Below are 27,348 nucleotides of genomic sequence, written 5' to 3'. Positions count from 1 at the left end.
TGAGTCTGCGTCCAAAGTATAATTTTTCAAAATAATGCAGCAGTTATAGTTATAATATCCAAGCAGTGCTGTTTTTGTGGTGTCTTGAGAGGCATATTCTCCAGCCGTTGTCATTGTAGTAAATCTTGCGAACAAAACTTTTAGCCAAAGCCAAGATGATCCAACAATGTGTGTTCTGTTTATCTTCCGCATGTGTGCGCATCTGTCTCAACCATTAACCACACAGCAAGCCATATTATTTAATAACTGTATAAAATAATCCAGAAAAAAACACAAACACAGCAGAGATAAGAAGTTCAGCGGCTGGAATTAGCTGAGGTGACGTGAAGGCTAACAGACAGCAGACAAGCGGCTAGTAGTGACAGCAGCAGCAATCCACCTGTCACTCAAGTGGCCACGCCCTTAATTATGCAGAACTTTAAGGCTTAATAAAATTTAAACGGATGAGTTATGAAAAAATTCACCCCCTCAGAGTTGTCATGAAGTGAAAAATTAGCTGTATAGACCAAAACCACTATTTGTACCAGGCTGTAAACATTTTTTTTTCTGCTGTAAAGTTGGGCATTTTAACATGGGGGAGATAAAGATTTGACTCTCTTTTGGAGCCTGTCTCTAGCAGCCAGTCGATGAATTGCAGTTTAAGTCACTTCCGTATTGGCTTCAAAAGAGACTGTGGGAGGTTGCCGCTTGGTTTAGAGGCCGTTTATACAAATAAGTACAAGGTGCGATACCAAACAGGACTACATGACAATGCCAAAAGACATCTAAATCTGTTGTATTGACTTGACTGCATATAGCTACTATATGGATCCATTCAGAATGACTAAACGCACCAGAATACACTTGAAAACTAAAAACAAACCACAGTGGAGTTGCGGGAGTGAGGAACCAAGGTGGAGTTGATGGGTTGACCGGTGGAGTCATGGGCTCGGAGTTCCAATGGGACAGCCTCCTTGGCCGGGACGAGGGATCTTAGGATGGTCTTCGTGGCTGAGACGAGAAATCGTGACGACCTCTGTGACCTGTGAGATACTCTGCCATTTACAATAATTGCAGCCTCAAGTCTTTTTGGGTATGATGTGAACTTTGCACATCTGGATTCTGGAATTTTCTGCCATTCTTATGGTGTTAAATGATGTATTCTCCTGAATTCTCTTAAAGGACAATATTTGCCCTCTTAGGCCCTGTTTCAACCTGGTATTAAGATGTGTTTTAGTTGAATGGATCACAAGTGGATGACACTAAATACAGGTGTTAACGGGGTGTTGAACCTTTTGAGCTTGTAAACTCTCAACCATTTCCAGAGGTAGTCAGAAACACATTCGCCCGGATTGCTCTCGTAGTGTAAACGCTCATGTGGTCGAATGTTCGAACAACGCAAAATACTGCCTACTCTCCGTCTACTGACCTAACGGGTAAACATTATGGAAAGTGCGCTAGTCAGATGGCATTTAAACTTTATCGGCTGAAGACCCAAATTTGGTTTGAAGACAAAAAACGTTCCAAGCACAATGTTCTCTCACCATTCCTGACTTCTAACATGCACTCACCATGTTCGGTTTTGCAGCTGTAAGAGCAGAAACGAAAGCTGATGCTCTCAGTATGTTTTCCAACGTCTCTGGGGACGTTCATATGTAAATTGTGCGAGCTTATTTTGTGCATTAGGTCAAAAGATATGAAAAAAAGTGGATAAAGTGGACAAAAGAGACGGATTAAAAGACCAGGTGTAAATGGGTATGTGCAGGGCCTAAAACTAACTTTTTGCCACACCTGCCAATGGCCGGTGACTTAAAAAACTTTACTGGCCAAAACTAATGTTTACCAGCCAAGAAACAAAAACAGGCAGTTATGACACCAACATTTTAGATACTAGTGAAAATTCACAATCCTCTATTCCAATTTTGATACTATGGCTAAAACTACTTGCTTAACTAATATAATTTTAATAGCCTACATTTTTAAAGACAAGTAGACAGTCAGTAATAAAATAAGAACAAAATAATCAAATTACAAGCAATAGCACAAATAAATATAATACAACAAACATACAAATGAAATAGACCTGCCTGAAAAGCACTGTTTAACAGTAGTTTTCAGGAACAGAATTTAATAAAGTAGTCTAATCAAATAAATAACACTGCATAGTATTCATATCCTTTTTTAAAGGGGATGTCTAATGCTATTTCATGCATTCTGACTTATTTACACTGTTAACCCTTTAAGACCTGAAGGCTTTTTTAGAGTTTTTTTTTTTTCTGAGCGACATACACAAAATTAAAGACTCATAACTCATAACACAACTTTTTTTTTATTTGACATGGAATAACTCAGGAAGGCAATAAGATCGGAGAAAAATTATTTTTTGGTGATGCTCTCCTGTATGTGAGCTGCATCTGGTTCAATAGCATGAAGTATAGTTGAATAAAGTGTTATTGATGATTAGGTGCATTAAAAAGCTGAGTTTCTAAGCTTTAAAATGATATCTATTTTGTGTTATTCCACGTTGGAAAACGAACATGGATGGTTCAGGGAACACTGGATACACACTGCATACTGGAAAGATGAGAGACATGTTTTTAGCCAAGTATGTTACATCATTCCGTGAGTAATATCTTGTGATCAACGCAATATATTATGTTGATTTTGGGTTCATTTTAATCGTGAGAATCTTGCTTTAAATAATGATGTGCCATTTTCTATGATTTCTGCATTTTTCATGAAGTTATGAGCATGTGAAGTCTACATATTTGTATTCAGTTAGCGGCTGTGCTGTTTTTGTTGTAAATGCATAATACTCAGACTCATTAGAGGGTGAAAACAACACAACAGGAGCATGTGGGAGGCTTCATCTGAACGAGTAAAGTCTCTGGTTTTGTAAGCAAAAAGAATTTTTGTGCTACCTATATGGGTTCAGTTTTTATAGGCTCTTAAAGAGAGACAAGCAAATGGGAGCGCGGGCGCTCCATTCGGTCTTAAAGGGTTAAAGAGTTAGATTCTCATGCAAACATGGTCAAAGTTTCAAAAAACGAGCTGGTTCAGGGTTCGTAAAAGGCTCCTTCAGGGTTCGTAAAAGTTTCAGAAAGTTTTTTTCAAGTATGGCCCTGTATGACGTCAAAGTGTGGAATTACTTGTATGGACACTTCTCCCATAAGAGCGTGTGCACACATCAACCAGAGCGAGAGAGCAAGAGCACGCCCATCAACGCTGCACAGAACTTGTTTGAGAAAGATTTGTCACTTTGTTTTTAGACCACAAAATCAACAATGTCACCAAAGATGTCATGGAAGTCTGCCGTTAGTTTGAGCGTGCGCATGTAATCTCTAAACAAGATAGCTGAGGTTTGTGCTCACGCATTATATTGATGCGCTCTCGACATTTGTCATTAAAATAACCATAGAAACCACTTCAAATTAACTATCAAAATAAGGATAAAGTTGTGTCTGAAAGCTGCAATAATTTTTTTATTGGTTAAAATGAATGGAGAATATCTCGTGTTTTTCCATGGCTGCTTGAGCCCTCGAGCACCCACAGGATCGGCACCTATGATTTTATAAACAAGGCCTGGTTCGACGCTGGATTTACAGATCGTTTGAAACTGAAAGATGGAGCGGTCCCAGTGATAAAAGATCCGGTCATGAGTTGGAAACGCAGGCGGTAAGTAAAACTGCATAACATGTCTGTTTTGCTGGCAATCGGCCTAAGTGCACATAATGTAGACAACACAAACGTATAGTGAATCAACAGTTATCCAGTGATAATGCGATGGTTTAATTGTGTGTGTTTAAATACATTTCACGAGTTTGTGTGCCCATATAATCTTAGCATAAGTGGTAAACGGATTTGGCTTGCTGTCTGCTATAGGGGGGTTTGGAGAGGATATTCTACTCAAGCTCCAATTGCCCCCCTATAACAGGCAAAATTGTACAAAAAAGAGAAGGGGAGGAGGAGGGATGCCGAAAGAACTAACAACAGGAAGAGGTAAGATGCTGGTTTTATACCTTGGTATTAATTGGAAGATTAGATGGGCGTATTCCTCCCGAAATTACAGCGTATTTGTCTTTTATAAATATGATAAAACTAAAGACTTTTCAGAGATATAAAGGATGCAATACTACTCTACAGATATTCAAGATTAACATGAGCAGTGAGTGATTTTTTTCCTTTGCTGTTTGGTTAACGTTGAAAACGCAGACAGCACAACAGCAGGATTATTAGGATGCTGTCACTTTAAGAGCGAATCCACGCACGGATTATGCATTTTCTTTTTCAACTGAAGACATAACCGACTATGTTTACTAGGATACTCACCGAGACGGGCATTTTTTGACATAATTTTGTATGAATTTGTCCGTTCAAGCATAGGAAAGCATGAAAGAGAGCTTAACTTAGCGCGGCTTTCAGGTTTCCACGAATTGGAACATAGATGAAAAATGGCAGAAAAAAGATTAATCTGTGATATAATGATAGATCCTTAATGAAATTGTGAAATAATGAAATAATAGAAGATCCTTTATGAAATTGGTCAGTCTTAGAATGCTTAAGATTTAAAGTAAAATGATGGTTATCTATAATTTTGTCGGATACAGTGAGATCGTTTGAAGAATCAAAAGAGTGAGATTTACATGTAAATTCCCAGCATCTCAGAAAACCATAGAAGGTAGTGAGAAAAACAGTTTCTAATAATAAATCTGTGTAAGAGCCAAAAACCCTGAGTCTAAGATGGTGCAGCAGTTTGTGTGGAAGAGGAAAAGTGAGAGGAAGGTGTTTATCTTTAGATCCAGGTGAAGGCTTCTGGAGACCATGGAGGAGGAGGCAAAAGGCGGGATGATTTAACTCCCTACAGCAGAGGTGAAACTGAATTACCTGCTAGTGAAGCTTTAACGGAATGAGGATGAAGCTTGTGAGATTCAAAACAGTAGACTATAAATGCGCATACAATGTCTATATTTATTGGAGAAGGCGAAAAGCCAAAAGCAGCACAGAAAAGAGACAATGGGATAAATTTTGAATAAAGCAGTTGATTTTATTTCCCCCGACAGATTAAGCATTTCTAAGGGCCATGAATCAGCGAACCACATATCCCCAAAAATGCTGCCAAACCTGTCTTGGAGATTAGGCACTCCTAGGTCTAGGAGTCTAGAAATGAAAGCGTGACTCTGGGGAATGATACGCATAGCAAAACTGAGGTGTCCTAAGAGATACAATAGGTCTCGTTTAGAGATAGAAGTAGATTAAAACGAGGACACAATTTACCTAATGCGATCCAGCTTTTCTGATGGGAGAGACGCTTGCTTAACATTGTGCGGTAGATTTTCTTATATGCACCTGACTTAAGTTTACCTGGGTCGTCCCCAGTCGATGTCCCGAAATGTCTACTGTCGACATTTCATTAACAAATTATACTCTAGCGCGTCTCCAGTCAACGTCGGCTGAGTCGGTTAACATCTTGACCCTTTTGAACACTATCACTTGGGAATATGGTCTCTAATTTTCCCTAATTTGCTGCGCAGCAATAACCAGACAGACTCCAGACTATGCCTTAGAATATGCTTTAATCACGGCCGGAGGATCACGGCTCGTATCAATCACAGAGAATCCCACCGACAAAAAGAATACAACAGTTTATATAGGATAGGAGCATAGCAAAGCATTCTACAATATGATTGGTTCTTCATATATCAAACCCTTCTGTTACTAGATAAAGCAAGATCTGCCCAAATCATGTGTTAATTATTTAATTTGTTACTCAATATCATGAGGCTATTATATTTAGATAGTTGTCTAGCTGTTCCTAAGTTTCATTTACCCTTTTCTTATATTTGGACATGATTCCAACACACTCTGACTTTGGCCCAATATTTGGGGACATTTAGGTTTCAAATGCATGTAAATATTAATTCTACAAGAAAAAGAAATGTTAGATATGATTAATTTAAAAATTTCATCACATTTGCTATCTAAAATTATGCCTAAGAATTCGAGAGAGGTGGAAGGGCCAATTTTTTTTTTCTTCTGAGAGGGGAACATTGAGTTTGGAAAAAAAATTCTTTTTGTTTGGAAATACAATGATGGAGGGGAAGAGTTGGGAAAATCAATCACTAAAAATCATCTAGAAGATGGAGAATGAAGGAGTTTATAGACATTTAGAAGGATCTAGCAAAGCGCTTCTGATAAACAATTGAATATCTTAGGGCTGCTATGGCAGCAGCCCAAATTCCAGGGAATTACAGTCTTTTTGTGTGTTTTTCTGTAACGATTGCTGAGGAGTTATTTTCAGTTAGACACCACGCTAACGTTAGCCAGCAGCGCTATTAAGAGAATAGGTCAAGTTTTGTAGTCTATTTGCTTTATTCCAGTCACGTCATTGTCATACGAGGGAAAGCTATGTATTATTAGGTTATGTTTTAACCTTGATCCATCCTGTGTACTTGCACTGAGCTGAATGTACTATGTAGCTATAAAGCTCTTTGCTATGGCACACTGGACTAAAGTGTATACTACATTAAGTGAGATGAAATGTTAAATTTTACATTGTTGGTAAAAACTGAGTTGTTGCATAGTTTAAGTCATTTAAATATTTTAAATGTGAATTATTTTTAATTATATAATGTCAGTGAAACATTTTTAAATGTTTATTAAACTTTGTTAAACACGTTTGCTGAAGCATTATCTGTTTTCTTGCTGTTATAAATGTCATAATCATTAAATTTAACTTTCTCATACATGTCAACACATTGTTACAACACTAATTTTATGTTTTAAAACAAATTATAAGTAAACTGTTTGTGTTTCTTGAAAATTATTGCTTCAATTAATTTTTTTGGCAGATAGAATCTTATAATTCCAAACGAAGAGTTTTTTTTTTTTTTTTTTTTTAGAATTAGAAGGTTGTATCTGCATTTGAGCTTTTCCAAAAATCCCCATTTACAAATCTGAGAGGAATTTGTTATTGTAAATATTATTTAGAATACATTTAGGGTCGCTGTCATTTTCATGTTTGAAAGAAACTTGTTCCCCATATAATTTTTGCTATATGGAATGCAAAAACTTTGAAGCTCAATATTTCAAAACTGCTCAGAACACAGATAGAACCTTATAATTCCAAGGTGACGACATGCAGACATGGCACCAATAATTTTCAAATATTTAACTAGTTATACTTAGTTGTTATTTACCAGCAGATCCCGTTTTAAAGGAACAAACAGTACGACTCTGCAAATACAAAAAGGGTCAGGGTTATTTTTTCTTTTTAATTTTGCACACTGAATTTTGACATCAGTGTTAAAGATCTTAGAAAAATCAATGCCATGTTGCATTGTTTGTTTCTCTTTATAATAAAATAAAGAAAAAATGATGAAATTTGAGATATTTAATGTCATCTTTTATTTGCAGTACTTTTCTTTTAGTGATTCTGCCTGTTATCATCAGCTTCAATAATGTTTAATCGCTAGTAAATCTACTTTAATTACTTTTACTCTTGTGAGACCATATACGTATATCAAGCAGTGTTTACAATTCATATCAACTTTGCAGAAATGTAATACTTCATTTTAAACTACAGTTTTAGTAGATTTATAAGCTGTTTAATAGGCTAAAGAGTAACGAATAATTTGCTTGATAATGTTAAAAAACTGAATAATATTGTCTGGAATATTGGAATATAACAAACAAAACATTGTATTTTATTGCATTTTTCAACTGGTATGTTATATCAGAATTATTAATAATGTTTGTCATTCTAGATTATGAAATATCTGCTGACAAAGTGCTGTTTATCTATGCATTTACACAGAACTATACTCAAACTGTGATCACTCGTGGAGATAATAAATAATTCATTTCCATAGAGTTGCATTTACTTGGATGTTTATTAGCGAATTAATGGTTATATAGTAAATGTTTATATAATTATAGTGTTTTAAACAAGTAAATCTTGTTAAAAGTTACATGCAGTGGTCGTGCTGGAGGAGCATTTCCTGAGCATCAACCCGCTGAGTGAACAGCAAAATGCAGACGACTTCACGAGACTAATCATGAGCATAGATAACAGAGAGAGAATTAAATTCAGCGCTTTTATTTCCAACATGTGCTCATTCATGGCTGTATTATTTAATTCATGCAAAGTTACATCTTTATTGGGACAAGATTTGACGGATTATCTTACGTGACTCCGTGAGCTTGTCTCTATTTCTTAGAGACAAGCTGCATAAACTAGCTACATTTCAGGCATTTATGTAACACATCTAATTTGTGCATTAATGGATGTTATGTTAAATAAAGTTTACTAATTACAGCAAAGCAGGTAAGTATACTTTACCTGTGCATGCCGTTGTCTCGTCTCCCCTCAGATGCACTGTATTGGCGATCCTGCGCGCAATTCTCAAAACACCCACAAGATGGTGGCGTGTATTGGTAAGTCCGATATTACAAAACCGATATCCGATTATGGTAAAATGCTTTAAAATCAGGGAAAACATCAGTAAATCGATATATCGGTCGATCTCTATCGGTCGATCTTGGTAACAGTTTTACAAGTTGAGTACTTAGTTCAGTCAACTTAAAGATTTAAGTAAATTGAACTCAAACAAAAGAGTCTACTTAACAAGCTTTTTTACATTGTGGAAACTTGTTCATACAAAGACAGAAAAAGTGTTGGGCCTCGACTTCACTTGTATTTATTAAACTGCAGATGCTGCTTAAATACTTTATATATATTTGAAATTTAGCTAAATTTGAAAAAAAAAAAAAAAAAAAAAAAATCACTGTAACAGTTACCTCCTTTTAAAAGAAAGCTTTTAAAAATACTACAAAAAAAAAAAAACAGAAAGAATTATGAGTGCATTACAAGTTTCCCTTTAAATACACAATACATGTATATACATATATAAATAAATATCCCATTGCAGTATGTACAGACACTGGTTAGTACTGTGTTGTGAACTATGTTGTACTTTAATATAGATAATAATATAGAGTTTCTGTTCTTTTGTTGATGTTGTTTTGCTCAGACATGAACAAAAGCACAGTGAGGAAAAACAGGCACACCCTTGATATCCTTTCCTGTAAATCCGTTTTTTTCTCATTCTCTCTCAGGTATCATTTTGTGTACAATTAATTGTACATGTTTTATCATTTCATATCTATTTTGTAACCAGTTTGAGTGTAACTGTAAGGCAGTGTATTGTGTTGTCCACAAGATGTCGATATACCACTGTTGTGATAAGGCAGATTCAAGTGCCTTTAGCATGGTTTGAGCCTCTTGATGTACCGTTGTGTTGATACTTTTCTTCAGTTCATGTTATCAACGCTATAGGTAAGCCATGTTAACGATAGTGGAAGTTGCAATGAAAAATATCTTTGTTGTTATCACACTACAGTTTAGTTTATTCAGATATTTTGTGTTTTAAACTGCTAAAGACCTAAATGCAGAGTAATATGGAAAGTTAAAATGTTTTGTTCTTTCTTTTAAATGTGATTAATGTGTGGTGGCTAATACAAAGCTATCTATTATAATATAAGCAGCGAGAGCTTGCTATTGAATTGCATGTGCATTGAAATGTACTTTAATAGTTTAAAACTTGAGTTCATGTTATCAACGCTATAGATCCCGTGCTGTGGAATAAACGGTCAAGCCACAATCCCGAACCCCTCTGTGTCCGCGTCCCCGTCCCCTTCCTCTACCACCTCCCACGATCATACACAACACAGCGCAGAGTAGCAGCGGTGGTGTTGGAGACCAGTAAGCGCGCGGAGAGAGAGAGGGCTACATAACCATAACCCAATACTGTTATTAAACCCTTATTTAATAACTTATCTTCTTCTGTCATTGGTATAAGTAGAAATAGATGGACATAGATGAGAAATGTACAGCTTTATATCATCATGCTGTTAACATTTCTTTAGATATTGGCCTGTACGAGAAGTAATTTAGCATTTAACACCTTACTTGCAGTTAGAAAGAAATAAAATAACATGTGTTAAATAAATGTTAGAATTTAATAGTAATAAAACTTTAATACATTACCTAATCCATGAACATGATTTCTGAATATGTTACTGCCAGAATATGTTTTTGGTTTGCATTTGTTGTCTGTTCAAATGCCTTTTCAATGATAACAATGATAACTAAACCACCACCACCAACAACAAAAGATCAGCTCTATATTAACTGTTATGTATGTATGTATTTTACATATGTATTGTTTTTTCTCAAGGAAAAAACAACATCTATGGAAACACAAGGCTGATGCTAAAAAAATAAACTTTTTATAATATATGGTCTTTGAACCTTCTGACCTTGTTTAATTCATATTTATCTGATGGGTGGTGGCTGTTTGCAGCAAATGCATTGGAATGCAGTTGGACAGCTAACGATACTCATCACATTTCCCTGCACAATTCCCACAGTTGCAGACCATGAATTGTGTGGTCATCAGGGAAGGCAAAACTCCATAGATACTGGACATTTTGTAAGTGCTGTTCGCCCTTAAAAACAAGACTGAAGATACACTTTAAGATCAGGCAAAATGAATCGGCTTCCGCCAGTTTTCAATCCAGTAAGTGACCGATTTTTATTTATCAAGAAGCCTTGTCAGACTTTGGACATAAACTAATATTCCATTGCGAAACAAATGTGATGTTACATTTTTAACAAAATGTATTTGATATAACACTATTCTTTTCTCCATGCTGTATAACGTAAAATGTTATATTTCTCAGATCAGGAATCAATATCCAAAATATAAATTGGCCATAAGGATTCATCCCTTTTCTGGTGTGAAACTCTACAATAATCGACAGTGTGTTTGTAATTTTAACAGTAAAAGACTGTAAAAATGCTATAGTAAAATCTGTTTATTGGTTAACATAAGTTTTCCTTACTATATACAGTGGAAAAACTGTAATAGATCAAAAGTTTTGTAATTTTCCAGAGTGCCACCAAGCCTTCAGCCTGTGGTCGGACCCCTTGTTTCTTTGGGCAGGAGTGCTCCTAGAGCAGGTCTCCTGGCATGCTGTGGTGTTCACAGATGTCTCTGCCATCGGTTAGGGTGCCACGTACAACAGGCATGAAGTGTCAGGGGTGTGGACGGGCCCCCAACTGCACTGGCACATCAACTGTCTCGAGTTGCTAGCAGTACATCTTGCACTGAACCGCCTGAAGAGGCCATTACAGGGCAAGCACGCGCTGGTCCGTACGGACAACACTGCGACCGTTGCGTACATCAACCGTCAAGGTGGTCTACGCTCCTGTCGCATGTTGTGACTCACCCTCCATCTCATCCTTTGGAGTCAGAAGCACGACCTGGTAGATGGCAAGTCTGTTGGGAAGCACGACCTGGTCGTCAGGTTTCTTTGGGGGGCGAGGCGGTTAAATCGTCCTCGATCTCCCTCCATACCCTCTTGGGACCTTTTTCTGGTGCTTTGAGCACTTCAGAATGCTCCCTTTGAGCCCTTTGCAGTCAGCAGACTTAAAGATTCTGTCTTTGAAGACTTTGCCGTTGGTTGCATTGGCCTCTATCAAGAGGGTAGGGGACCTGCAGGCATTTCGACGAATCGTGCCTAGAGTTCGGCCGGGGGATGGCCACGTGGTACTGAGACCCCAGCCTGGCTATGTGCCCAAGGTTCCTACCACTCCCTTCAGGGACCAGGTAGTGAGCCTGCAAGCGTTGCCCCTGGAGGAGGCAGACCCAGCTCTGGCTTTGCTCTGTCCAGTCTATGCTCTGTGACTGTATATTGACAGAACTCAAAACCTCAGGACCTCAGACCAGCTCTTTGTCTGTTATAGAGGCCAGCAGAAGGCAAAGGCTGTCTCCAAGCAGAGGATGGCCCACTGGATAGTGGATGCCCATTCAGGTTGCATGCTCGCTCTACAAGAGGTGTTGCATCCTCTTGGGCGCTGGCTCGTGGCGCCTCGTTAACAGATATTTGTAGAGCTGTGGGCTAGGCGACACCTAACACATTCACTAGACTCTACAGCCTTCGTGTTGAGCCAGTCTCCTCCTGTGTTCTAAACTTAACCGGTCAGAGACACAGAGAGGCTCAGCATTCCTTTCCCAGTGAATGGGCACGCTTTTCCAGTGTTATCCAATAATCTCACTGAGTGGGTTGTGCGGAACAGCAGTGATCGACACTCTCTGTGTTAGCCCTTTCCCACCATCCTTTTAGGCAAGGGGCTGCAGGAGGCTTGCAAAGAGCACTGGAAGGGGGCAGCGGCTGTGGCGCTTTGGTAGGGATTCCTATTCATCAGTCTGTCCAACGTATGTCGAACGTGACCTACTGAGTGGGAACGACCTCGGTTACAAAGGTAACCCTCGTTCCCTGAAGGAGGGAACGGAGACGTCCGTCCCGTCACCACAATCGCTGTACCCCGCTGCATGGCCGGCTCACCTCCTCAGCGAAAAGCTAAAGATGCAATGGATCTGCTGCTCATTATATACCTGCGCAGAGCAGCTGAAATTTCGTTTGCTGAAATCACATAACTTTATGTGTTTTTGATGCACATTCCAAACCACTGATTAGAAACAGAAGATTCATAAAGGTTTTAAACCTTTGTGAAATTTGTTTATACACACAGAGCAAAATCCTCAGTGTTAAATGAACACTGCTTAGTCCACATACAAGATAATTAGATAATTAAGTGATAAAAAAAAATTTGTGGTATTGTTATAATTTTTTTAATAATGACAAAATAAAATGACTGTAAACAAATGCAAGAATAAAGATAAACAAGCACTCATTTTATGAGATGTCTGGTATGAAATCCATTCCCACAGAGTGTCCCATTCAGTACTCAGATCGAGAAAGGATTGCTGGAAGGAATGATTATCACTGTATGTGGACGTGTTTTGCCAGATGCAGACAGGTGAGTAACAGTCTGTTATGTAAACTAATATGAATGTGTATTTCACCACAACCATAGATACAAAAAAGGTGTTTTTCTTTTTCTTGTGTTTGCTATTGTTTTTAATCAAATCAAACCAGCAAAAGACATCCTCTAACTTTTTCATATTTTAAGAATATGGAACATAAAAGGAACATAATATATGATTTTGAAATATGAAGTACATTTATTTTGTGGTCCACAGAAGAAAGTAATGCAGAGTTAGAATGATCTTTTTTTGGACTATTCCTTTAAATACTATATTTTGTTGCATTTGACACATTACAGCTGTTGTTTTCCTTTCTTTATTTTGTCTTCTTTAGATTCCATGTGAATCTGAAGCATAATTCTGATGTCGTACTGCACGTTAACCCTCGCTATAAGTGGTTCTGGACTGACTGTGGATACGTAGTTCACAACACCTGTCAGAAAGGCACCTGGGGCTATGAAGAACACAAGTCCGAAACTCCCTTCCCGAGAGGCCTGAAATTTGCTTTGCAGATCCTCATCACCCAGGATTCATACAAGGTTTTCACTCTGCTTAAGTTCTTCTTTTCTATCTGTAAAAAGTATCAAACTTTGTTTTAGCAATAAAGTGAACAGGGCAATAAAATGACAGGTGTATGACATCTTTTTTTAATGACAGGTGTATGACATCTTTTTTTTTAATTGTAGCAGAAGAATGACAATGTTTTTGTCTTTTTCCAGATAAGTGCCAATGGGAAACCCTTCTCGGAGTACAAGCACCGTATGCCGTTCCAAAATGTGGACAGCATCTGTATTGGTGGAATGGTGGAACTGAATTTAGTTGCCCTCCAGCATCTTGCAGTGAGAAAAAAAAAATGCTCTTTACAATTTTACCACAATTAATCATATTTTAACAATCTTTAACTGATCTTGTGGAAACTGGGCTGCATTAGCAGCCGGTTAACAGCCCTATACAGTATGCACACTGTATCACATACAGTAAAGAATGGATATGGTAAGGGAAGATGTAATTCATCAAAATACAAGATACACACATTAAGCGATAAATGATTTAAACAATCATCACTCAGTATAAATGTCCTGAACTTCTTTTCTTTCAGGACATTCATAGTAAGTGATGTACTGTAGTGTTAAAGCATGGACTAGTAAACTCAGAGACAGTTTCTTGCAGGCCATTAGAATATTGTACAATCACGTGAACTCAGTCCTTTACCAGTACATTAATGTTCACTTTGCTAATTTCTATACTGAATCAATGTGTATATTCTACATAGTTTTTATTGTGTATACTGTAAGGCTGTTGATTGAAAAAAATTATATCACAGGTTTCTGTAATTAATCACACCTAACATTAAAACACATTATATATTAAATATATATTTTCAAATAGTAAGCAACTATCAAATAATGTTAAATCAATGTTAATGTGTCAACGTTAATGTGTCCTGCTCCTGTCTGCCTCGCTGCTCAGTGGTTTGCGTCCGTAGCTACATATAGCTTTGTTTTGAATCTCTTACTATCATTCCTTGTTTTTTATATTATCATCACCATATATCTGATATTGTCTAATATTGCCTATCACATTAATTTGACATCGCTAGCTTTTAATCTTTTAATCTAAATCGATATCACAACGCGTTAGCATTTTGCTAGTCTGTTAACTTGTTATCCATGCCTGCCGCCATTTTTTCTCGCGCTTCTTTTTCTACGAGTCCATTAAACAACTCTGGTAAGTCGGATCAGTCTACAAACACGGTAAGTCATGTCATCCTCTCCTCTTATTGTTTCTTGCACTGCTTGTCATATGCTTAGTATAGCTTTCTCTGTCAGCAGTGAGATTTACACATGTGATAAATGCAGGGAGATAGTCAGCCTCACAGAGAAAATCTCAGAATTAGAGACACGCATCCAAACTTTAATCGAGGATAGTAAGAATGTAAGGGCTTTAGATACTGTTTTGGATGTGACTAGTTTAGTGAACTCTGTATATTGTTCAGTTCTGGCTGTAGAGCCCGCTCAGCAGGGCAACTGGGTGACTGTGAGACGGCATAGTCAAAACACCGCTCTTTCGTTCCGATTAGAACATCAAAGAGGTTCTCCCCACTCAGTGAGGCACCCACTGAGAATCCTGTTGAAAGTGCCCTAGATATTGGCGATTCTAGAGACACCAGCCACCATAGTCATGTTTGCCAGGTGCCAGAGCACCTGACATCAAAGCAAATTTAAAAGTGCTGGCTAATGCTAATCGTAAATACTCTAAGATTATTATTCACGTCAGCACTAACGATGTCCGACTTCGCCAGTCGGAGATCACTAAAATTAACATTAAAGAGGTAACAGAAACCTGGCTAAAACCAGATGATTACATTACTTTAAATGAGTCCACGCCTCAAGGTTACTATTATCGACATGAGCCGCATCGGAAAGGCAAAGGGGGAGGTGTTGCTGTAATTTATAGTAATATCTTCTGTATCACTCAAAAGTCTTTCAAATATAATTCCTTCGAAGTGATGGTGCTTTATGTAATGTTATGTAATGTAAGCGACAAATCCCATTTGACATTTTTGCTGGCTACTGTACACAGGCCACCATAGCACCATACAGACTTTATCAAAGAATTTGCTGATTTTCTATCAGAGTTAGTACTGGCTGCGGATAAAGTCCTAATTGTTGGTGATTTTATTATCCATATAGATAATGAAAAAGACGCATTGGGATTGGCATTTACAGACATTCTAAACTCTATTGGAGTTAGACAACACATGTCAGGACCCACTCATTGTCATAATCATACTTTAGATCTAATATTGTCACACTGAAATTCTGCAGCAGAGCGATGACATCTCAGATAATTATCTAGTCTTGTGTAACTTGATGTTACAGAAACTATTGACTCTCTCTTTTCCAGCACATTAGACTCATTTGCTCCTTCGCTCTTAAAGAAGATTAGGGAAATTAGTCCAACGCCGTGGTACAACAAGCATACTCGGGCTCTTAAGAGAGCAGCCAGAAAAATGGAGCGCAGCTGGAAGAAAACAAAACTATAAGTTTTTCGCATTTTGTGGAAAGAACACATTTTTACGTACAGAAAGGCCTTAAAAACTGCTAGTTCAACTTATTTTTCAAATCTTTTAGAAGAAAAAAAAACACAATCCTAGGTATTTATTTGATACAGTCCCTAAATTAACGAGAAATAAAGCTTCAACTTCAGATGTTTCCAAACAGGACAGCAGTAATGACTTTATGAACTTCTTTACTTGCAAGATTGATAATATTAGAGAGTGCATTGTAGTATCCCTGAGGAAAAATTCCATTCATTCGCTGCTATAGGAGAGAAAGATTTGTCTAAACTGGTTAAATCATCAAAATCAACAACATGTATGTTAGACCCTATACCTACTAAGCCATTGAAAGAGATGCTTGCAAAGGTCATAGATTCTCTTCTTAATATCGTTAATTCATCTTTGTCACTAGGATACGTACCGAAAACTTTTAAGCTGGCTATTATTAAACCTCTTATTAAAAAAACCATAACTTGATCCTAGAGAATTAGTCAATTACAGGCCGATCTCAAATCTACCTTTTCTGTAAAAATACTAGAAAAGGCAGTATCATCACAACTATGTTCCTTTTTAGAAAGAAATGGTATATGTGAGGATTTCCAGTCAGGATTTACACCGTACCATAGTACTGAGACTGCTCTCATTAGAGTTACAAATGATTTGCTCTTATCATCAGATCGTGGTTGTATCTCTCTATTAGTGTTACTGGATCTTAGTGCATTTGACACTATCGATCACAGCATTCTTTTAAACAGACTCGAAAATTATGTTGGCATTAGTGGGATTGCATTGGCATGGTTCAAATCGTATTTATCTGACCGTTATCAGTTTGTAGTAGTAAACGAAGAGATGTCATATCGATCACAAATTCAATAAGGAGTCTCACAAGGCTTAGTACTAGAACCGTTACTTTTCACTCTGTACATGCCACCCTTAGGAGATATCATTAGGAAGCATGGCGTTAATTTTCACTGTTATGCTGATGATACTCGGCTCTATATTTCTTTGCGCCCTGACGAAACTTACCAATTCACAAAATTAATGGTATGCATAGCTGATATAAAAAGTTGGATGACCAGTAATTTCCTACTACTAAATTCAGAAAAAAACAGAGATTCTAATTATTGGACCAAAAACTTCTCCACGTAATAACCTAGAAAACTGTCTAACACTTGATGGCTGCTCTGTTAAGTCTTCGTCGTCACTTAGGAACCTGAGTGTGCTTTTTGATACCAATATTTCATTTGAAACCCATGTTTCTAGCATTTGTAAAACCGCATTCTTAAAAATATATCTAAACTACAACATATGCGCTCAGTGACAAATGCGGAACAGTTAGTTAATGCGTTCATGACCTCAAGGCTAGATTACTGTAATGCTCTACTGGGTGGCTGCCCTGCTTGCTTGATAAACAAACTACAGCTGGTCCAAAATGCATCAGCTAGAGTTCTTAGTAAAACCAGGAAGTATGACCAAATTAGCCCGGTTCTGTCAACACTGCATTGGCTCCCTATTAAACATCATATAGATTTTAAAATATTGCTAATTACTTACAAAGCACTAAATGGTTTAGCTCCCCAGTACCTGAGCAAGCTCTTAATGCATTATAGTCCTTCATGTCTATTGCGATCTCAGAATTCTGGCCAGTTGATAATACCTAGAGTATCAAAATCAACTGCAGGCGGTAGATCCTTCTCCTATTTGGCACCTAAACTATGGAACAATCTTCCTAGCACTGTTTGGGAAGCAGACACACTCTGTCAGCAGAGATTGTGTCAACTAGATCATCCCCTGTGAAGGCCTCACCAACACGACATCCAGTGGCACAGATTCCCAACAAACCATCCCATACCAGCCTGATGAATACGATATGGAACTAGATTAAATATTTTGACTGTTGCAATCCCAAATCGGACTTATGACCTGTAATTCTGCCTAAATCATAATTATGCACTGTTCGCTTTGGCTTGCTTAGTTGGGGACACCTGATATTCAACATTTTTGATCTGCCTGCATTGACACCATTGTATGCGAACTGAACTGAGCTGGACGACATCACTGTTTTCTCCAGTGCTGATATGTAGACAAATTAACTAAATTAATAACTATTGACTTTTACAAAGGAATTAATCGATACTGAATTTATTTAAGCTGGTCAATGACACCATTGTCTTTAAGAGCTGCTGTGTAGCCAAAATAATTTACCTGTTACCACTGTAAAGCTGTTTTGACACAATCTACATTGTAAAAAGCGCTATATAAATAAAGGTGACTTGACTTGATTTGTTAACCGCATTGAATCAATATCACTTTTGCACCCGCAATTAATGTTGAAAAAAATGATGACATTTCAACAAAAAAAAAAAAATCAATGGTAACATTGACACATTAACATTTTTTTTAACATTATTTCGATGGTTGCTTGCTATCTGGGTTATTAATTATTATTTAATTTTATTTTGATTTCACAGCTGAATTCTTCTTAATATACATATCTTCATTTCATTTATAGCCCCATCATGCTGCTCCTCTGGGATCTTTTGTAAGTTATTTTAAATGTTTGGTAGACAAGTAATTACATAAATCCAATAGCTCTGAGTTAAACAAAAAAGTGAGAATATAATGCTCAAATCCTTGCAAAATGCTTCTTAGTTGATCTTCAGTATATTATAAAAATCTTTCATTACTTTGACCCACAATCAGATGATCCCATATAAAAGCATCATCCACGGTGGACTACAGCCTGACCAAGTCATCATCATCATCCAAGGATTCGTTAATCCTCAAACGGATAGGTTTGACAACATCATTTCTCTCTGATGCAGATAATACATATTCTGTTTTAATATATAATTTCCTCTCCTTTTCTTGCTCCAACAGAATGGGGTTTAGTCTAAGGCACAAAACTGGAATTGCATTTGACTACAGTGCTCGTTTTGATGAGAATGAGATTGTGTGCAACAGCTGTGAGGACGGAAAATGGGGCGAGGAGGAACGACCTTGTAACATGCCATTTAAAAGAGGGAACTTTTTTGAGGTATTTCAGATATTCTTTAACCAAAGCAATCATCTAGGTTTTGTATGTAACCCTTGTTCCTTGAGTAGATATGGGAACACACCTGGGTATAGACAGATGGCACTGATTCACACTACTCAACAAAATCCCTAGTTTATAATTAACACTGCTTTAAGTAACAAAGAAGTAGTGTTGCAGTTAATTACCTAATTAAGCGATCAATCGAGTAATGATTGAGCATTAGTGATGAACACCTGCTGTTAACAAGCAGAATCACAGAAGAGAAGAGAAACAAGAGAAACACAAGAGCTACAACTGACTTCCAGCCATATCCTCAGATGAAATCAACTGAAACAAAAGAAGACATTAAATCTCTTAAGATCTCAGCAGAGGGGGATTAAACAACTCCACAAACAAGGCTGTGGCTGGAAGTCAGTTGTAGTTTGTTGTGTTTCTCTTTCCTCCAGTGATTCTGCTTGTTAATAACAGGTGTTCATCACTAATGCTCAATCAGCACTCAATTAATTGTTTAATTGTCTAATCAAATTCTACACTGCTTTAGGCCCTGTTCACACAAACATGGGTATTTTCAAAACCGCAGCTTTTTCTATGTGGTTTGGCCGCTCGTCCACGTGAAAAATGCAGTATCCAGTCACTGAAACCAAACTTTTTTGAAAACTGCCAGGGTGAAGATTTTTAGAAACTCCGGTTGCAGTGAAACTGGAGATTTTGCCTTGTGACGTTGGAATAACCTTTTTTCCAGGCTTCTGATTGGCCAACATGGCTTTACATTTAGGGTTATATCACCACCTGTTGGTTTGGCATGCTCTTGACAGCACTTCATAGCATTTTCATGTGGAAGCAATTTTTTTTAAAGGGGTCATGAATTGAGAAATCAACTTTCCCTTGAGCTTTTGATATATAAGAGGTTATCGTGCTATAAGAATATCCTGTAAGGTTCAAAACTAAAAACTTCCTTGTTAGTCCAATAAAAGCTTTTATTGACACCAGGCCCATCGAACGACTAATCCTGGAATGTGCATGTCTATAGGTGAAATCCCGCCTCCACAGAAGAAATCAACACCTACTTCATCATTGCAACGTTAGCCTGTTAATAGTAACCGTGTTCATTCTAATGCCTGATCTTATATGTAATGATTAATGTACAGTTAGATGTTCTTTGTTTATGTATCAGAGTAAATCAAACCAGTGACTACGGTCAACTTCATGTTGTTTCTTTTAGTAGGATGAACATAATAATCTATAATTTAAACTGTGATTAAATTATATAAAGAAACCACCTTTACAATCGCTGGAGCTGTCAATCAAACAGCGTGAGTTTATCATTGACTGAGTTCTGGACATGTGCCAAAACTCCAGTTTTATTCAACGAATCTTTTAGTTGCAATGCGTTTGCACTGTTAGTTACGATGAAAATATTCGTTAGTGTGCAGAAATTGAGTTGCAATGACAAGATCACTGCTTTCATGCGCTCAACAACATGTCTGAGATTGGCTACAATGTTCTAATGCCATAGATATAAATGTAATTCAACACTTTTCATGATTAGTTAATCTTGAGAGCTGTAATGTTAAAAATGTGCTAAAAGTTTTCGAGAGAATAATACTTAGATATTTCAAATGGAAAGATGTTAGCCAATCACAGCAGTGGGCGTTTACACTGAAGTCTCACAGCAGACACGCCCCTTAAAGCTAAGATTTTAGCAATCCTATAAGATCATTACTTTATCACACTGTGTGACATGGATCTAATAAACTTGGGTACGACATGCATGTAGACTTGTACGATGATGACACCTATTGACTCATAGGCTACGATGCAAGTTTCTATAGAAGAATAAAATGTCATCAGCATGCGCTATTGGTAAACAAAAAGACCATGTTGAATCACACATTGGCAGTTGTAGTTTTTATGTGTGGTGAAAAAAAGGAAGTGGCAAAAGAAGAAGGGAAAAGAGCTTAAGGTAAGCAGTTTTAAGTTTTACCGCCATGTCGCATTTATTTCATGTCGCATTTTTATTGGCTGGTCAGTAGACGTAGGTTGTAGCAGCAAACACTGTGCTTTGATCATGCTGAATTTCTGACACTGTCAGAAAAATTATCGTAGGCTATCTTTGGTCACAAGTCCGGGAAAACAGCCGTCTTTGAACCTCTCTCACTGTACGACATAGGACCACCAATTAAGAACCACGATCACAAAAATCGCCACGATTGTGCAGTGTATCCCGGGCTTAAAACAGAGCATTCAAATAAGAGGGCTAAAATCAGGGTAGGAAAAATGCCTTTTATTTCTGAAGTATGTTGATTTTTGATGTAAAAAGCATTCTAACATTATAAGTGCATCCCAGGAAACATTATAAAACAATAAAACAATGCAGTTCATGACCCCTTTAAAAATGGACCCCTTTATAAAAATATCTGTGTACGTGTGGACTAGGCCTTGGTGTTACTTTAACACACTGTAAAGTTATACCATATGTACTCTGAACAGGGTTAACATTGATGATTTTGCTGTGCATGCTCCACCCTGAGAAAATCGTTTAAACATCACAGTGGCTACGTTTACATGCACCAATTTTCGTCAATTCGAATGAATTGAATCCGACTGCAGATCTGTTTACGTGTACTCTAAACATTGTAATCTGATTCAAATATCCGTTTATATGTGTTTTATATACATTACGATTAAAACGTTTGCGCACGCGCTCTGCGTGTGTGACGTCATATCAATCACACTTGCGGTAACCCGGGTTGCGTCAACAGACGATGATCATGTATCAACGATAGCCAGAGACATTGTCAAAAGTATCAAATCTTGGCAATATTAAGAGGATTTGGTATTTCCAATTAATGTAGGGCATTCTTCTAGTCTATTATTATAACTATTAGGTTCGGCTTGTTTTATTATTAAATTAATATTATACTGTGCTGTGAGGATAATAAAAGATCAGGCTATTAGCTATCTTTGAAAATGTTTTAAACATTTTTTTAGGTCTATTATACAATGAATTATAGGCCTAGCCTATAATTAAAATTATTAAGAGTGTATAATATTTCCTAACACTGCAGTCATCAATGAAAATTAAGCGCAGCTTTACTTTAAGCACCGACTTTAAAAAAACAACCTGTTTAATACGAAACACTATTATTCTTATTTGTTTCACTAGTCTATATGTATGGCCACAAGAGAAATAATGGAATAAATTAAGACGGTTATATAGTGTTATCAGCATATTATGTTGAAATTCGTCTCTGAGAGAATATGCTCCGTTAATCCGTTGCTCTTTACTTTTTACTTTCAGTTTCTGTAGTGAATACTGACCGAGGTTGAGACTTTTCCACCGGCATAACTCTTGCGCAGTTTGCACGTTGCTTCTTGTGTGATATCCATTGACTCCCCTTCTTGTTTTAAAATGGATAGATTTCCAATATTATGGCAAAGGGATACAGCGCCACTACCTGTAGGCATACATCTTTACAACTAAAGACGTGAACGTGAATATGCGCACTGCGTAATGCGTGTCAACATTGCGCTGTGCATGTGCCCCAGAGACTTCTGAATACAATTGAGAAAGTGGTCGGATTCAAGCGTTTACATGGTAATGTTTTGCTGTTGGATCGGATTAGAAAAGAAATAAACCACCCCTTCCAATCCGATCGAAATTTTGTTCGGATCGAGCTCAATTGCATCGATTAAGGTGTTTACATGAACGTTTTTCAATCCGATTGAGCCATCAATCCAATTACAAATGGATTATTTGGGTGCATGTAAATGTAGCTAGTGTCATATTAGCCACATCAACACACACATGATTATTAAAGGTTTAGTTTGTTTGCTCTCTTTTTTCTTTGTGGCATGATGACAAATGTTTTAACATCTTTATCCTGTATGTGCATTTCAGGTCACCATTTGTACCCGTCGTCATCATTACGAGGTGTATGTCAATGGTGGACTAAATTACACTTACAGACATCGCTTCACTAAACTGGAGGAGATTGATGTTTTAGAAGTTACTGGAGATGTGCAGCTGAGCTTTGTGCAGCCCTGACAAGGAATACATGTTTAAAACTGGCACCAATAAACACAGACTGTTCTGGGGTGTGTTTCCAAAAAGCAACTTTGGTCGCAAGTTCTGTCGTTACCAAAAGAGTTAAATGGAATTTGCAACCATAGTTAGCTAATGATGCTTTTGGGAAACACCCCTGCATGGATGTGTCAAACTTATTTGTGCTATTTGTGCAATTATTTCTAGTAAAATACCTACAAACACAATACTTAGACAGCAAATGATGGCCTACCTGTGAGAAGCAACAGAGATGTTGAACATAACTAACAATCCTCTTTTCTTAGTTGACAATTTTTGACTATATCCAATCAACACAAATTTACAAAGCAAACAAATGTTAAAAAATAGTATAGCCACAACCTGACAGAAATACTCATGGCCACCAGGGGACAGTGTTGGCCTGACAATTTTCTGGAGCAACTACCTCTAGTGGTCAGAGCAGTTCACATAATAAACCCCTGACTTGATCTACTTGATCTGACTTGAACTACTTGATCTACTTGACCCTTGCACTGATATGTAGTGGCATAATAAACAGCGATGTATTCAAGGCCAGACCTTCAAGACCAATCAAGAGTCCAATAAATGCAATGTGAAGTGATTAATCGAGTGCTGATTGAGCATTAGTGATGAGCACCTGCTGTCAACAAGCAGAATCACTGAAAGAGAGAGAAATAACAAGAACAGAAACAAGAACTATGTCTTCCAGCCACAGCCCCATATGAAATCAACTGAGGATAAAAGAAGACATTAAATCTCTCAAGATCTAATTAAACAACTCCACAAACAGCATTACCAGCTTCACACATTACTAACCAGATTGACTGTATATCTGTCAGACGACTACAAAAGTTAAACTACACCACTCAACGTGACACACAACGATAACATCAAACAGGTCAGTTTTGTAATGGGCCACATTCATGAAACTTTCGTAAATATATGAGTAAATTCATAGTACTTAAAACTGACCTTCTCGAAAACTCGACTCCGGATTCACAAATGTTTCATAAACATCAGATTTGATAGTTAATCATTCGTAATTAGTGAAATCTTTCTCAGGTTTGACTCCATTATATTGCACAAATGCAAAAGAGACTAATAGGCCATATGCCTAAAATGAATATTAAACGTCCATGTTTCCACCTAAGCGTTTTTAGCCAGCTGAAAAAATGCCTGGTGCTCTTCTGAAAACAGTCAGCTGGTGGCGCCTGAGAGTGCTTTGGAGGTGCTGTGTTTTTCCAGTGGAGACGGTTTGGTTGCTATGATTTGGAATATCCATGGCAGTAACGTATTAGTAGTATCTCATTTTTGAAGAATATTCCTGAATATAAAAATGCAGTAATCAGCAATTTTAACTTCTCCATTGTTGTTTAATGGTTGTACAAGTAGAATGATTGGTTGATATAGTATTTGTCCTGCCCCTCCTCCACTGTGATTGGACGGCTGGGTAAAAAGTGACAGTGACAAGCGCAGTTTTCAACTGTCCACTACAAAAAAACCAACAACGAACAAAAAAAAAAAGAAAACCAGGGCAAACAAATAGTCCATAAAAATTCAGTGTCATCAGTTTGCTTACAAGAAAACAGAACATTCAAATGCTTTACGCACCATTTACATGTGGTAGGCAGCAGATATAAATTTATCTTGTACCAAGTAAAATTTATAAAATATAAAAAATTTTATGAATCCGAAAATTCACGTCAGAACGGCTTTACGAATGATTTACACAAAAATCCATTCTGCTCGCGTTTCATGAATGAGGCCCAGTGTGTATAAAGGGAATTTCTCAGTCCTACAGCTCTAAGGGAGCAGTTTATGCCATTTAGTTTATTGAAGATGAAAGAGTGAAGAGCTGAAGAGTTGATGCCAGCTAAAACAACACCTGCCTGAAGTGAATTCGCTCCTGAAGAAACCACTCAGAAACCACTTAGAGTAGCTCAGTATCTCTTCAGCAAGCTGACGCGCTAACTTAAATGTTCAGCGGCGCATCCTGAAACCTGTTGTCTTCATAAAAAATACTGAGACTAATTATATTACTAGTGCTGATGCCGCTCTCTCCCATTGCTCTTTTTGGTCTTGAAATAAGCTGAAAATGAAAGTAAAAGAGTGACGCACGTTCATTGCATTTTACTGTAAAATGAGAGTTCCTTGTCTTTATTAAAATCAACACATTAATGATTTATCTCTCATTAACCCTAGAATTCCTATCTGTAGCGTCCGTGGTTATAACTGCGATATGCACATCACTACCGAGCAAACACTGGTCTGATGTAACACACAACATTTCTTAAAAATGCATTCAGATATGTTTGTACATTTCTACAATTCTCTGGGCTTGCATGTGTAATTGTTACTTTGAATTTTAGCTATGTGTAGTTCAATATATAATAATTAATTAATTAATTAATTAATTAATAAGATAACATCTAAGATGTCCATTCAAATTTCATTTTGGAACTATTTTTCAACCATGACAGGACGTGTCGGAGGGACGTCTTTTCAACGGTCATTAAACGTCCAAATGTTTGCTGGGTAATGGCAACATGCTTAGACAAAGTCATTGACAAATTGGATCTTTGGGATGATTGGCTGATTAATAAAAATGTTTCCCAACTTCGCTGACCATGTGCAAGAGAAGGGGATAAATCTCTCCTTTGTCTAACACAGTCACTCAACATTGAAGAACTGAAACAACAATTCCGACATTATTTGAGTGAGGATTTCAGTTAATTTGCTTGGGTCAGAGATCCTCAGTTGCCCAGGAAAAGACCTTCCAGTTGACATGGAGGAGCAGTTAGTCGAATTAAAGAGAGACGCCAGATTGTGACACTTCCATAGTTATTGCTCTTTGCCTTCATTTTGGTTGAGTGTGATGACTGAATATCTGCAGTTAAATCACATCTTCCATTCACCCTCAACTTCTCTGCGCGAGGCCGAGTTTTCAAAATTGACTGCCTTGTAAACCAAGTACTGAAATTGGCTCCAGGTGGAGGATGAGGTGCATTGTCCAACAATGAAACGCAAATTCCTTTGTAAAAGGAAGCAAGCGCAGGTGTCCCACTGATTGATTTAACAATGTATGGCTAATGATTTTACATCTATGTAAATTAGTACACGTTATTACAACATAGAGTTCTCTTGTTCAAAGTAGTTATAGTGTTCAGAAACATTTTTAGTAATTTAAGCGCAGGTTCCATTCCTGTCCATTATATAGTTTTATAAATATCATAAAAGTTATTAAAAAATTATAAAAGTTATAAAAAAAAACCCTCTGCACTAGATGAGTCAATATGTTTGATATTTACGATTTGAGATCTGGGTTGCTCCAAGACGGATGACTCCACACAATTTATTTTCACCCTTCAACCTTGATGCACATCAAGGCTGATGTCAGTTGCAGGAGATGGTGACCTCTGGTGGTAGTTTGAGTGTTTGTACAAACACATATGAGACTATCAAAAAATAAAACTGATCAAAGTTACAGAAACACAAAAGACAGAATAACAATATAATATAGTAGCTTTACAAAACAAGTCAGTGGTTTCGGAGCGCCAAAGTCACGTGATTTCAGCAGTTTAGCTGTTTGATAGGAGATCCGAATCACTAATTCGAAACAAAAGATTCGTAAAGCTCAGAAGCAGTGTTTTGAAATTGGTCATCACGAGATATTGTTGAAAAGTCGTTGTTTTTTTGGCGCACAAAAAGTATTCTTGTTGTTTTATAATATTAAGGTAGAACCACTGAACTCACATGAACTGTTTTAAATATGTTTTTAGTACCTTTCTGGATCTTGAGAGGTTCGGTCGCTTTGCTCTCAATAGTGGCCTCACTAAGCCATCGGATTTAATCAAAAATATCTTAATTTGTGTTGCAAAGATGAACGAAGGTCTTATGGGTGTAGAACGACATGAGGGTGAGTAATAAATGACATTATTTTCATTTTTGGGTGAACTAACCCTTTAACTTGAGTCAAGGAGATAATTCAGTCAGCGCATATGCTCTCCAGTTTTGCACGCTGGCTGCATCGAGTGGATGTAAGGAGACTGCTCACTGCTTTTCGGCAAGGTCTCAATACAGATGTACGTCAAGTATAGTTATCCTCTTCCTCTGGTCCCAGCAGCCCTAGAACAACTGCGCGGAGCTCGCATTTTCTCTAAACTAGACCTGCGGAGCTCATATAACCTCATTCGAGTGGAAGACCGCCTTTATTACGCCCTCTGGGCACTACGAGTATCGGGTTATGCAGTATGGCCTGTCCAACTCTCCTTCTGTCTTCCAAGGATACATGAATGAGGTTTTCCGAGAGTTCCTC

General features: G+C 37.4%; 2 protein-coding genes across 9 annotated transcripts in view; both read left to right on the top strand.

The window, feature by feature from the left end:
* Positions 1-27,348, top strand: part of LOC127510665 (gastrula zinc finger protein XlCGF8.2DB-like) — a 242,149-nt gene that overhangs the window by 81,927 nt on the left and 132,874 nt on the right. The window lies entirely within an intron of this gene.
* Positions 9,221-23,191, top strand: LOC127510696 (galectin-9-like). 2 transcript variants are annotated; one of them, XM_051890628.1, is made up of 9 exons: positions 9,221-9,313; positions 10,408-10,556; positions 12,774-12,862; positions 13,204-13,408; positions 13,589-13,708; positions 18,443-18,472; positions 18,634-18,725; positions 18,811-18,967; positions 22,869-23,191. In XM_051890628.1, the coding sequence occupies exons 2-9, from the start codon at positions 10,527-10,529 to the stop codon at positions 23,013-23,015; spliced, it is 870 nt and encodes a 289-aa protein (XP_051746588.1). In that variant the 5' UTR covers positions 9,221-9,313; positions 10,408-10,526; the 3' UTR covers positions 23,016-23,191. The 2 variants fall into 2 exon arrangements, with proteins under 2 accessions (XP_051746588.1, XP_051746589.1); XM_051890629.1 differs by lacking the exon at positions 9,221-9,313 and adding an exon at positions 9,578-9,739.

This window comes from Ctenopharyngodon idella, chromosome 4, assembly GCF_019924925.1.
Source record: "Ctenopharyngodon idella isolate HZGC_01 chromosome 4, HZGC01, whole genome shotgun sequence".
Lineage (NCBI taxonomy): Eukaryota > Metazoa > Chordata > Actinopteri > Cypriniformes > Xenocyprididae > Ctenopharyngodon > Ctenopharyngodon idella.
Note: the sequence above shows the minus strand (reverse complement) of the source record. Positions and strands in the feature narration are given on the sequence as shown.